Source organism: Neovison vison, chromosome 3 (genome assembly GCF_020171115.1).
Source record: "Neovison vison isolate M4711 chromosome 3, ASM_NN_V1, whole genome shotgun sequence".
Lineage (NCBI taxonomy): Eukaryota > Metazoa > Chordata > Mammalia > Carnivora > Mustelidae > Neogale > Neogale vison.
The window spans coordinates 217,666,476-217,680,040 of record NC_058093.1 but is presented as its reverse complement, the minus strand read 5'-3'; the positions used below and the strand labels follow the sequence as shown (position 1 = coordinate 217,680,040).

The 13,565-nt window shown below is 49.8% G+C and overlaps 1 protein-coding gene across 3 annotated transcripts in view; it reads left to right on the top strand.

Annotated features, from left to right (window-relative positions):
* Positions 1-12,807, top strand: part of LIMK2 (LIM domain kinase 2) — a 61,013-nt gene extending 48,206 nt beyond the window's left edge. For all 3 annotated transcript variants that reach the window (XM_044243885.1, XM_044243887.1, XM_044243886.1), the window contains 9 exons: positions 1,525-1,711; positions 2,546-2,632; positions 3,527-3,658; positions 3,816-3,872; positions 5,723-5,788; positions 6,745-6,919; positions 7,660-7,715; positions 8,937-9,094; positions 10,979-12,807. In XM_044243885.1, the coding sequence (XP_044099820.1) occupies positions 1,525-1,711; positions 2,546-2,632; positions 3,527-3,658; positions 3,816-3,872; positions 5,723-5,788; positions 6,745-6,919; positions 7,660-7,715; positions 8,937-9,094; positions 10,979-11,123 (1,063 nt within the window). In that variant the 3' untranslated portion in view covers positions 11,124-12,807. The remainder of the gene's footprint in view (positions 1-1,524; positions 1,712-2,545; positions 2,633-3,526; positions 3,659-3,815; positions 3,873-5,722; positions 5,789-6,744; positions 6,920-7,659; positions 7,716-8,936; positions 9,095-10,978) is intronic.
* The last annotated feature ends 758 nt before the right edge of the window (positions 12,808-13,565 follow it).

Genomic DNA, 13,565 nt, shown 5'->3' with positions numbered 1-13,565 from the left:
TAAGTATAAATAAGAACACTGAAAACTATAAAGCAAGAGATGAATGCAAGCTATTTTAGATTTGAGGGACCAACAGTTAAAACCCAAGTTGTCCAGGTGCAACAGGAGGGAGCACTCGCCCTGGATGCAGGTGCCAAGTAGGGAGACTGAAAGAACAGGAGTTAGACGCAGCAGCTCTCTAGATAGACACACCCATACCATGCCTTTGAGCTGAGCCCCCTCCCTTCACAAATCACTTCATCTCTCGAGCTTCTGTTTCTGCATCTATGAAGTGGGATTGTAAGACAAAGATGGCTGTCTCACCAATTACATAAGGATTCAGTGTGGAAAGGGATACAAAGTAGCACAGTGCCAGCAAAGGGTCAGCACTAAGTGAGGTGTTGTTGGTATCATTAAGAGTCAAGTTCTCTATCCACCCTCCTGATCAAACAGACTGAATCACTAAGGGCACTTGCCTGGCATCTGTTGAAAACAGGGCCCTCTCCACAGGTTGCTGGCATAAACTTCTGGCTGCCCTCTTGGTCTCGGCACAAGTGGGCTGGTAGAGTAGTGCGCCCGAGGGCAGAGAAGCCCTGAGCACGTGGGTGTAGCCAGAGAGCTGCTTAGATACCATTGTGGGAGAGAGGGCAGCTCAGCTTACGTGCTTCTGTGGGCGTGGTTGGTGGGGGCAAAGAGAGTAGAGCAAGGGCTAAGAAGCCTGTGGACAGTCCTTTCTCAGAGCCCAAGTGAGACAGGATATATGGGAGAGAAGTTTTCAGGGTTGCAATTCACCTGCAGTGACTTCAGCCTTCTTGTCCGTCCTTCAAGAAGTCAGTAACAGTTACCAACCATTTCTGTTATGGACTGCTCTTAAAAATGTAAATACACTGGCTCTGTTGCTGTAAAAATCATACATGCTCATTATTTTAGAATTTGGGAAATGTAGACAGGTAGAAAGATGAGCAAAATAGCCAGAATCCCATGTCATTTTTTTGGATGGTGGTAGGCTCTCACTCTAACCCATTTAGCACTTTGACTCAAGCAGACATGGGAAGTGGATTGCCACCTTACAGCGCTGTCACATGTTGAGCGCTATAAGCTAGTAACAGTCATTTCAGGTGAGTACTCAGGGTTCCTGCTTTTTAAAAAAATTTATTTATTTATTTATTTGACAGAGAAATCACAAATAGGCGAGCAGGCAGAGAGAGGGGAAGCAGGCTTCCCACTGAGCAGAGAACCCAATGCGGGGCTCGATCCCAGGACCCTGAGATCATAACCCGAGCTGAAGGCAGAGGTTTAACCCACTGAGCCACTCAGGTACCCCAAGGGTTCCTGCTTTGATACTTAAATAAACTGCCGATGTTTGCAGCCCCAAAATGGCACGTCTGTCTGACGTAAGAGTTCCTTCCCCTCATCATAGCACCAGAACTACAGACATTGGGATTGGTAGGGTAGTAGGGTGGCCTTGAGGTTTCTACTTAAGGGTTTTACTGGCAGGTCTCTGAGGACTACCCTAGCCCTATCCTCATCTTTCTTCATTTTTAGGCGCAGTAACAGCATCTCCAAGTCCCCTGGCCCCAGCTCCCCAAAGGAGCCCCTGCTCTTTAGCCGTGACATCAGCCGCTCAGAATCCCTCCGCTGTTCCAGCAGTAACTCACAGCAGATCTTCCGGCCATGTGACCTGATCCACGGGGAGGTCCTGGGGAAGGGCTTCTTTGGGCAGGCCATCAAGGTGAGCACAGGCAGCAGCTGCTCTGCTCTTCTACCCCCAACCTCTCTCTCTCTTTCGGGGAGTTCTCATCACATGCTCTCACTCCACACCCTACAGGACACCAGGCCCCTTTCCTGGCTGCAGGTGATGGTGTGAGGGCTACACTCTGGCCCTCCCAGGCCACCTAAAGGCAGCGTTGCTGTCACAGTGAGCTTGGTGGACCTGGAGACCCAGGTTGGGATGAATTGTGCCCATGGTTCTGCCACCTCCAGTCAGCGGGTGTTTTTAGGTACCCTGAGGCCTCAGTGCTGGGCATATTGCAGGAAGCACACGGGGGAGTGGCTTTTGCCTCCCTGATGAACAGTCTTGGGGACTAACCTCTCTCTCTTTCTCTCCTCCTCCTCCTCTGCTGAGAGCTGGGAGGGGGGGTCAGGTAAGCCGTGTGTCTCAGCTTTCAGGGCCTTGGGGCTGGAGAGTTCACCCCGACCCACCCAGCTCCCTGGTGCATGTCTGTGGCACTGACCCTCCTGTCCCTAGACTTCTGTTCGTCCAAGGGATTCACTCCTGTGTCAGATGACCAGAGCCCCTGCTTGGCTTGGCAGTGTCCCCTCCTGCCTCCTACACTTCCCTTTTCTGCATTCTCGCCTCCCCTCTGTGCATGCCCACCTCTCCAAGGAAGAGGGTATGCTTCCCTCTGAGGCCCCTGTTACCTCATGCTGTGTCTTCTACAGATGAACTCTGTCAGTCTGATTTGGCTCAGTGTGTCTTCCAGGGGATGGGATGCTCAGTTGCATATATTTCCACACAGTTCACCAAGACTCTGTGCCAGTAATAGTTGCCCTCCTTTGTAACTAGGTAACACACAAAGCAACTGGCAAAGTGATGGTCATGAAGGAGTTAATTCGGTGTGATGAGGAAACACAGAAGACTTTCCTGACTGAGGTAAGAGGATGGGGTGGTGGGAAGTAGGAGTTCCGGTGTCACCGTTGGAAGAGGGAAAGATCTTAATAAACAAGAGTTTCGGAGGAAACTTTTTTATTTTAAGATTTTATTATTTATTTGACAGAGAAAGATAGCAAGAATAGGAACACAAGCAGAGAGAGTAGAAGAGGGAGAAGCAGGCTCCCCACTGAGCAGAGAGCCTGATGCAGGACTCTATCCCAGGACTCTGGGATCATGACCTGAGCTAAAGGCAGACTCTTAATGACTGAGCCATCCAGGTTCCCTGGGAGGAAACTTACTTTAGAATCACTTTCCTAAAAGCAGAGGAAAAAAGAGCTCTAGAGGAATGGGTAATTATCTATTCAGTGAGCATTTACTAATGACTGCATGATCTGGGTACAAAGGATACAGTAACAAATGGGATGTGGTTCAGAGGAGCTTACAGCTAATGGGGGTGATGGACATGAAAACAGACCAGTTTAGGACAACTAGGAGTTACACTCACCACCTGAACACCTTGCTAAGGGAGCCTGGAGTGGGGTCTCCCAGAGAACTGCCATCCCTGGAGTGTTTACACAGTTTTTACTACCCTTCCCAAGTTGTTCCATTCCTTTGGTTGGTATTCCTGTGGTCTGGCCATTGCCCTCCAGGCCTTTGTTTTACTCTCAAACCCTCCCATTCCAGTTCCTCCCAAATAAAATTCCTAGAAAAGCAGGATCCCAAGGGTGAGGCCTCTGAGGCATCCCTATCCATGTGGGAGTATTCTATCCTATCACATAAGACTGGAGGTAGGAGACCCAGGTGACACTTGTCAGACTGACTTCTTGGAGGGAAGGGGATAAGGAAGACAGGAGGAAGTAACCATCCACCCTCCTTGGCCTCTACCACCCCCAGGTGAAGGTGATGCGAAGCCTAGACCACCCCAATGTGCTCAAGTTCATTGGTGTGCTATACAAGGACAAGAAGCTGAACTTGCTGACAGAGTACATTGAGGGGGGCACACTGAAGGACTTTCTGCGCAGTGTGGTAAGCAAACCACCCTCATGGCTTTGCTTACAAAGGGTCATGCTGGGCAGGACTGGGCACAGGCAGGGTTCAGTGGCAGACCACGTTTACCTGTGGGGCCTGGATTCCAAATGGGACAGGGCCCCACAGCCTCTGATGGCATTCCTCTATCCCATAGGACCCGTTTCCCTGGCAGCAGAAGGTCCAATTTGCCAAAGGCATCGCCTCTGGAATGGTGAGTTCTGCCAACAACTACCAAGGGTGGGAGTGAGGGGCAAGGCAGGCTGGGGAGTCAGAATAGCTGCAGGGATTACAGGCAGGGGCTGGAAGGCAGAGCCCCCAGCCTGGGCAGCTTGTGTGGGCTGGGTCAGTCAGCAGCTGTTTAATGAGCTGCTCTCAGTGCCTGTGAAATTGTCCCCAGTTGCCTTCTCTTCACTCACAACCTGCTCTCAACGAGTTCTAAATCTTCAAGGCAAACAGGGCATGGGTAAGGCAAATTAGTAGTGTCCAGCTGCTGTGGGAACTTGGCGCAGGTAGAGAACCTCATGGCCTATGAAATCAGAGAAGGGGATATATGTTCTAGTTAAGCCTGAAAGATGGATCAGAATTAGTTAAAAGTTCCTCTTGGCAGAGAGGCCCCAAGGTTGAGGTGATGACAGCAGCACAGACCTGGGAGGAGGGAGGAGGAAATAGTGTTTCACCTGGGAAAGGAGACCAGTTATGGTAGTAACCCCAGTGACTGTTGCTCAGTGCTCCTATATGCCATGCACTGAGCTGAGGGAGTAACATGTATGTATGTGTTCCTCATGACAACCGCAGTTTCCAGATGAGAAGCTGATGCTAGAAAGGGACAGAGCAAGGAGATTAGGCTTGTCAGTGTGACCCCAACGCCTGAGATTTTAATCACTGCTCTTCATGTGGTGTCCATGAAGACTGTTAGTCTGGAGATACATGAAGATCCCTGTGTTTCAGACTAGAGAGTCTGGATTTTATTTAGGAAGCCAAAAAGACAGGTGTAAAAGATACTTAAGAAAGTTTTGTGAGCAGAGCTGTGGTTTTTTTATTTTATTTTATTTTAATATGAGTCCAGTGCAGTCAGTGGGTGGGGGTCAAGTTAGGAGAACCGAAGGCAGGGAGACCAGGGCTGGGGCTAGTGAAACATTGCGGGTTTCTGAGTTAAGGTATGGCTGTGGGGATGGGAGACTGGGAGGCAGGGTGCAGAGAGACTAGTTGGCAGCAAGGGAGCAGAGGTGGGGGAGGAGAAGTTGGGGTGGCTTGAGGTACCTAGAAGAATGGGGGTCATTTACCAGATGTTTGCTGGGGCAGTTTGCTGGAGACTAAACCTAACAGCCTGCTCTCCTGTGTTCCCCCAGGAAAGAGATGTTGGGGAAACAGGCTTGGGAAGAGCTAGTGTTGGTTGAGGCAGATGTGTGGTTAGTAGAGAGATCTTTAGCTGTGACTCCCCTTTACTACGTACCTTTTCTCCCTTTCTCAGTGACTTCTCTTGGGTTAGTAGGGGTCAGCATGTGTAGAGAAGGTGGCTTTGAGGAGGCTGGAAGGAAAGTGTGGGCACGTTAAGAGTCTCAGGAGTAGGTATCATGGGAGAAGTGCAGGCAGCCTTTGGAGAAAAGACAGGCAGGCAGGTCACAAGAGCTACAACATTCAGGAAGTGCTCCCTGGGTATGTGATCAGAGCCAGGAACCTCTGGGATGGAGTATTGTAAGGGACTAGAAGGGGTGGTGTAGGTAGCTCCTTCCACATTCTCTGGGGACAGGAAGAGAAAGAAAAGGAAGTGGCTGCAGAGTAACAAGAGCCAGGAGTGGAGGCCTGGATGTTGTGGGGGTGGGGAGTGGAATAGCAGAGATTTGCATGAAAACACTGGGGTAGGAAGAGGAAGAAGTTCAAGTGTAGACAGGGAAGAGCAAGGAGCTTGCTGATACTCAGGGAAGGAGAATGTTAGGAATACAGAACCAGCTAACCAGGAGGAAGTCACTGCTTCCCCTGTGACAGGCCGGAAGGATCCAGGGCAGTTGAAGCCAGAGATTGGGGTGAGGATGGCAGCCTCAGCTGGTACTTCTGTTCCAGGCCTATTTGCACTCCATGTGTATCATCCACCGGGATCTGAACTCACACAACTGCCTTATCAAGCTGGTATGTCCCACCACCCTGAGTCTCCCTGGGGCCAGCCCTCTTGCCGTGTCACAAAGGAGACTTACTGTCCCCTTGTGCTTTGACCTAAGTTGTCACCTAGGGCTCCTGTCTTGCCCTTCCTGCTGCACCTGATGCTCTCCTCTGTCTTCTGGGGCTTTCAAATAGATGTCAACACAGTTATACCTCCTCCAGTAGCAGGCTTTGAAATCCTTTGGTCAGAAGGAGTTCCAGAAGTTCCTTAACTGTATATAATGCCCTGTTGTTTTTCCTGGTTCCACCCCATGGTAGTTCTGTAATGCAGCTCCCTACACACCCTGTTCTATAGCTGTGGCACCTCGAAGCCTCACTCTGAAGCCACAGAGCTGGTAAATATACAGTGGCCAGTGCGGGGCCAGCATTTTTCCCCACCACCCATCAGCTCTGGTTGTTAGCAAGTCTTTTCTCCTGTTAGCTTGCAGTCTAGTTCCCTGGGTGTCCAGTAACTGGCCCTGGCTGGATGTCCGTCGGGGTCCATACTAAATAATCTTAACCCTTTTCTGCATGACTGCCCTGGAGCTATTTGAAGAACTTATCTCCCCCCAAGTTCCCCCACTGACTTCTCCACCTTATCTTTTTCTGTCTTATCCCGGTTCTAGCCAGGCCTTAAATCTGTTGGGGAACAAGGCAGAATGGTGAAAGAAAGAAAAGAGAGAAAAATCCCTTTTTCTGCCCCTGAGTTCCACTTCCCAGATCCCAGAGCCTTACCCCTCTAGGCTCCAGGATATCTGCTGTGAACACCCCAAGGTCTGGGGAATCTGTTACACAGATACAGATTGTTAGAAAACAAATAACTAAGCCTTGTCAGCGAGAGAGATCTTCAGCTGTGACTCCCCTTTACTACATACCTTTTCTCCCTTTCTCAATGACTTCTCTTGGGAATGTCCTCACCAAGCGCTTACCTGGCATTGTCCTACCAGGACAAGACCGTGGTGGTGGCAGACTTTGGGCTGTCACGGCTCATAGTTGAGGAGAGGAAAAAGCCCCCAGTGGAGAAGGCCACCACCAAGAAACGCACCTTGCGTAAGAATGACCGCAAGAAGCGCTATACAGTGGTGGGAAACCCCTACTGGATGGCCCCTGAGATGCTGAACGGTGAGTCCTGACACTGGACAATGGAGGGGAGTTTGGGGTCCACATCTTGGATCAGAGTCCTGGGTGTTCCAGGGGAGGCCTGTGAAGGGGGAGGCCTGTGAAGTGTAAGGCCAGGTACCCACAGCTGATGGCTAGATGATTTATCCCTTGCCAGACTGGATCTCATAAACTCCTTTCTCCCTGATCTCCTGGACCTAGGGTGAGATCTGACTGACTTCTGTGCCCCAGGGGTAGCTGAGAACTCAGGGTGTTTATTGCCAGAGATTTTGCCTTTTCTTTCACCCTGCTGAGAGCTGAAGTATGGTGCCCTCTTGTGGACAATGTTCAGACCAACCAGAGATTTCTGGGGTTGGGATTCTTGAACTGAACCCGGGTGTGAGGCCTCAGAAATGGCCTGATTCAACAGTTTTATGGAGTCGGAGGCCGAGAGAAGTTCAGTGGCTTGCACAGGAACATACAACTAGCTAATGACAGAGTGCAGGTCAACCCCGATCCAGTTCTCTTTCACTGTCCCATGCAGTTTCATTTTGGACAGTGTGTTTTATAAGACTCTGAGGCAGCCCACGCAGGGCTGAGGAAAGACAATATTCAGAGGGCACTTTGTCCTGAACAGCCTTTACAGCATCCCAGCGGAGCCTGTTCTAGCCCTGGTTCTTGGCTGTGGCCTGGTTTTTCCCCAGACTCAGTACAGAGTGGGTAAGAGACTAAACCTAACAGCCTGCTCTCCTGTGTTCCCCCAGGAAAGAGCTATGATGAGACAGTGGATGTCTTCTCTTTTGGGATCGTTCTCTGCGAGGTGAGTTCCAGCCAGCACAGAGGCCAGGCCTGAGGCAGCGGGCCTAGTAGTTCTGCCCTGCCTTAGTACTGGGACTACTGCGCCTCATGATGAGCATTTCCACCATAAAATCCACACAAGTGGTGTAGGGTTGTACAGTTTATCACACGTCTCTTGACACACTGGAATCCTTGGTCCCATGAGAAGGATTGGGCAGGGTTTTTTCAGGTGAGGAGACAGGCTCAGAAAGGGGCAGGGACTTGCTCTTAGTTCCACAGCCAGTAAGGGGCAGATGAGAGGGTCCTTACAGTTGTCCGACCAGCTCTTGGTCCAAATGTAATTTTTCCCTTTGGTCTCCCTTCCCTGGGTCCTAGTAGTCCCTTGGTCCTCAGCCCCACAAGTGGAAGTAGCCACTGCAACAAGTGCCAGCCTGTATAGCACAGTACTGAGCACTAGGGGTGGACACAGTGAGTCTTGGAAAGATCGCTGCCATTAGGAGCTTAGCTCAGTGTGTCTGGAAACAGCCAAGCACGTATGTTCAGAGTCTTCTATAATTCCTACAAATGGTGAGAGGAGACAAGGGACAGTTGGAATAATGAAGGAGGGTTTTTTAAAAAATTATTTTCTTTAGGGGCGCCTGGGTGGCTCAGTGGGTTAAGCCTCTGCCTTCGGCTCAGGTCATGATCCCAGGGTCCTGGGATCAAGCCTCACATCGGGCTCTCTGCTCAGCAGGGAGCCTGCCTCCTCCTCCTCTCTCTTTCTGCCTGCCTCTCTGCCTACTCGTGGTCTGTCTGTCAAATAAATAAAAATCTTTAAAAAAAAATTATTTTCTTCAGTAGAAGTCAGTTGAACATTTATTGTGTGCAAAGCACAAGGCTGCCACTGAAAGGTTGCAGACGTGAATCTGACCCAGGACCTTACTTTCCAGAGCCTGAACTCTGACAGGGGACATAGACATGAGGGGACACAGCAGGACAGAGTGGGATGTGTATAACTGCCTCTCCAATTTGAAACCTCTTGCTTCTACTACAATGAAGCCTCTTCTAAACCCTCCTCAGTAACCAGATTCTGAGCTGAGAGAAGAGTCTGAATTAGTGACAATTGGGCATGGGGGACAGTTCTCTAATCTTGGTTTTTATCTCCCTCTTCTACCCATCCTTCCTGTCCATACACTAGTATCCCACTCCCCTGTGACCGCACCCACCACAGTCCATTCCTGACCAGCCATCTTCTCATCTGCAGATCATCGGGCAGGTGTATGCAGATCCTGACTGCCTGCCCCGAACATTGGACTTTGGCCTCAACGTAAAGCTCTTCTGGGAGAAGTTTGTCCCCACAGACTGCCCCCCAGCCTTCTTCCCCCTGGCTGCCATCTGCTGCAAACTGGAGCCCGAGAGCAGGTTGGTATCCTGCCCCTTTCCGCCAGCTCACATAGACCTGGGATGGTTGCCCCAGCCTTGGCCATCCCCAAGCCCTTGCCAGGTGCGGGGGTGGCAAAAGCCTTGAGCTCAAGGATGGAGCTGTCAACCACTGAAGCCGCCCCAACACCTCTGACATGCCCAGTGGGGTGGTGAGGGGGACAAGGGCATAGCCATGAGTGACCTAGATATAACACAGACAACAGCCATGAAAACAAATTGTAACAGAAGAAAATTCATAGAATAAGTGTTTTTCATCTATGTCCAAATACATTTAGTTACACTCTCAAATAAAGAAAAGTTTTATATTTTGCCCTGCATTTTCCATTACCCAGTCTTCCTGTTTATCATTTTTTTTTTTTGACTACATGAACTTCAGTTCAAGAGACTGTCCGAACATGTTATAATATACATAATGTAGATACTCGGGTTTTTTTCAGTTTTTCCTTATAATAGGTAGTACTGCAGTGAATGTCTTTATGCATTCAGCTAATCATCTCCTTTAAAGAAAATTTTTTAAATGACCTTTATTCATCTCAGGTAATGGTTTTCATTATTGTCAGCACTACCCCAGTTCTTTCCAAGTTTCTGCATTAGACAACTAAAATCTATGCCTTTTTTTCCCTGCTCTCAGAAACCCTTTCTTTTAAACAATTTCAAGGGGCACCTGGCTGGCTCAGTCAGTGAACCATCTAATTCTTGATCTCAGGGTTATGAGTTCGAGCCCACTTTGGGCATAGAGATTATTTAAATAAGTAAATCTTCAAAAAAAATTCCTATATGACTAAAATATATAGCACAGAAAGTACACATTTTCTGTGATTACATAACCATCATGCCCCTCAGCTCTCTTCATTCTCCTGTTCCATCCCCTCAAGATAACCAGTTGGTACATAGCCTTTATTTTAAAATGGTTTCCAAAGGCCCATGTTAGAGTTGGAATTTGCTGGTGAGAGGCTCTGCATTTTGTTCCCTCATGGGCCAAAGGACTACAGTCCTTCAATAATACCAGAGTAAGAGCATGAGGAGAAAATGTGAAGCTACATAGTATTTGTTTGCTAACATTCCTTCCTAGTCATTTTAATTGTCCATGTTTAATTCACTCAGAAAATACTGAGTGCCTACCCTAGCTCGACATGGTCCTGTCCTCCTGGAACTCACATTCTCACGAGGAGAGATGATAAGCAATAGGTAGAATACCCTTCACTGAATATTAGGAAGTGACAAATGGTATGGAAAAAAGAGCAGAACTGAAGAAAGAGGGATGTGTAGAGTGTGAATTTTAATTTTATATACGGTGGTGAGAGTGGGCCTTGCTGAGAAGGTGACAAGATGGTTAAACAAAAACATGGAGGAGGTGGAGGAGTAAGCCTGAGCTGGTTTAGGGTTCCAGGCCAGCTAAGCTGTTTCCACAGCACTGGGAGCCTGCTGTTTGTTTTCCCCTTGGGAAGAGCGGCTGAGTATGAAACGTCCCTTCCTAAGCAGATCCATTGATGTGGAAACAGTCTGAGGACTGGAAAGAATCTTTAAAAAGGCACTTAGTCCAATTCCATCTTTGATGATTGCATTTTCTCCAAGACATGAGATGAGCTTTTTTCCCCCTGGACTTTCTTTTTTTAAGCTACCCCCTGTAGCAAGGCCAGCCTTGTCACAGTGCTATCGCTCATCTTCACAGCAGCCCTACACAGTAGCTGTAAAGTTATGTAACCTCCCCGCTTCCTGCAGAGGCACAAGGTTAGGGGGTTTGCCCAAGGTCACACAACTAGGAAGTGGTTGAGCTGCAGGCCTTACACAGTATCCTGTGGCCCTGCCCTTGTCTCACCTGCCTCCAACTCACCCCCCTCTTCTTTTTTTTTTTTTTAATAGACCAGCATTCTCAAAACTGGAGGACTCCTTTGAGGCTCTCTGCCTGTACCTGGGAGAGCTGGGCATCCCGCTGCCTGCAGAGCTGGAAGAGCTGGACCACACTGTGAGCATGCAGTACGGCCTGACCCGGGACTCACCCACCTAGCCCTGGCCCAGCCCCCTGCAGGGGGGCGTTCTGCATCCACCATTGCCCCCTCTGCGCCCCATCCCTGCTGTGGGCAGGGTCACCCAGGCTTCCTGTGGATTGGCGGCTTGTTTAGAAACAGAACAAGCCCTCCCTACTACCTCCCCAGGAGGCAAGCGGGTGCAGCACCAGGAAAACACATCAAGGTTTGGGGGCATGGTTACTGTCTGTAGATCAACACTCGCCTGAAAGCTGTGAAGAAAAAGAAAAAAAAGAAAAAAAAAAGCGTGGCCCATGGGCCAGGAGGAATCTGTTACTTGTGACCACTTGGGACCTCCCTGGCATTGGGATTCCAGGAGGCTCTTCCTTACACTAATCAGCATGACCTGGACCTGCTGGGCAGGATTCCAGGGTGAACCTGCCCGTGGGCTCTGAAGTCTCTAGTCCAGCTGGGTACAGGAGGACTTCAAGTGGGAGTGTGGACAAGAGAAAGGCTGGTGGCCAGGCAGCTGTCCGAGGATGTGAAATGACAGTGGTGCTACCCCTCCCCTTCCACTCTGTGTCCCACCCACCCACCCTCTGGGATAGGGTTTGAGGCGTCAGGTTTTGAAGAGTCCCTTCGTTTGTGGTGGAACTGGCCAGAAGTCAGAGGAAGGGCTAGTTTGCTCATCTCCCAGGCCTAGGGGCTACATCAGTGTGAGGGGGAGCTTCCTCCTCACGCTGTCAAACTGTACTGCTAGAGGCTAACTGAGAGCTCCTGGGCCTCTCTACCTGCAACAAGCACTCACTCACAAATGGAGCAAGAGACGGGGGCCTGGAGAGAAAGGGGCCCTGCCCTTTAGAAAGCCCATACTCTGGCTGCTGTCATTCATTCCCTGGTGGGCACCTCAGTCAGAAGCCCAGACCATTAGCTTAGTCCTGGGTGGGTTCTGGAGGATTGTGTGGCTTGCTACAGGCCCAGCATATGAGCCAAGAGAATGGCTGTCTCAGCAATCTCAGCCCTTCCCTTGTGGCAGCCATTTCTCCCCCTTCACCATGCCTGGTCCAGGCAGCAACTTGGGTAGGAAGAGGTGGTGGCAGAGTGGAGCTGGGATGTTGGGGAAGGTTGCTCCCTGAGCTGGGCTTTCTGGCTTCTACCTCCCTTGTTGGTTGGCCCAGCTCACTAGCTCCTTGTAGCTCCTGGCTGCAGCTTCCTGGCACAGCTATGGGCACTCAAAAGCGCTGGAGGCGTGCTCTACATTGGCTCCCAGAACTTCAGGGACCCTTCAACACAACAAAATTTGCCGCCTCCTGTGTGTCTGTGAGCTTGCACCATATTTAACAAATTGGGAATGGGTTTGGGATATTATTGCAATGTGTGGTGGTTGTGTTTTTTGGGGGGATAGAGGGAGGTAATGGGGGGGAGTGATCCAGGAGAGTGGTTGATGTTAATACTGTTTTTGTTGCTTTATCTGTTGGGTGACATGTGAAAATACTGTACATAGACCTGATAAGTTGTGGGATTAGATGTCCTCTTTGGACAGAGTTTACCTGCTTTATAGACCATACTTATGTGTGGAGTGTGCAAGCTTGCTGTAGGGTTGAGTCCTGGCTCTGAGCAACCCTAAGTCAGCTGGTTGTGCCTCAGCTGTCCCCAGCAAGCATGGGAATGGTGGGCCCATGGTGGGCCATTGAGCAGACCAAATAAATTAAGCAGTTAACATAAGTGATGTTACTGAGAATGAAAAATTGACTTGGGGCCTGACTCAGCAGGAGGATACACCTGGGGGTGGGGTGGTCTGCTGGCCACTTTCAAGGCCCCTGCTTGATGACTCCCCACAGCGCGGGGACTTCTCATGCCCCACCCCACCTCCGACTCCCTTTTATATAGACACCAATCTGCTCCAAGGAACAAGGCAACCCAGTCCTTCCTTTGGGGACAGCACTTCCACCCTCTGATGCACGTATACTCCTATAAACCTGGATATCCTCTCTGCAGTGCTGGGTGCCACCTTCATAAAGGGAAGAAATGAATGCAAGTCACCTCCACCCCTTGTGTTTCCCTTCAAGTGATTGAGAGAAGACCTGCCTTGCTTCTGCACATGGGAGATAGGAGCACTGGACAGGATAATATCTGGCCAGTAGGATCCTGGGCACAGTATAAATCCATAGAACCCGAAGGTGATTTCTCACAAAGCTTGAGGAGTTCAATTTAAGGACAGAACCTGGTTTCTGGCTAAACTGATAATCTAGGGTATCCCTTGTTTGTAGAAGTATAAGCAATGTCTAGGCATGGGCAGAGATCACCTGTGTGTTCCAAGACGTAGAGAACATGTTGCTGAAATCTCATGCTGAAAGTCCAACAACTTCTATTGGTAGCTTCTTCCGGAGCTCTAGGAGTTAACCCCACAGGGGCCTTCCTCTAAGCTAAAGCTGCTCCCTGCAGCCCAAGGACCATCCCCCTCTTTGGTTGCTGCAACACCA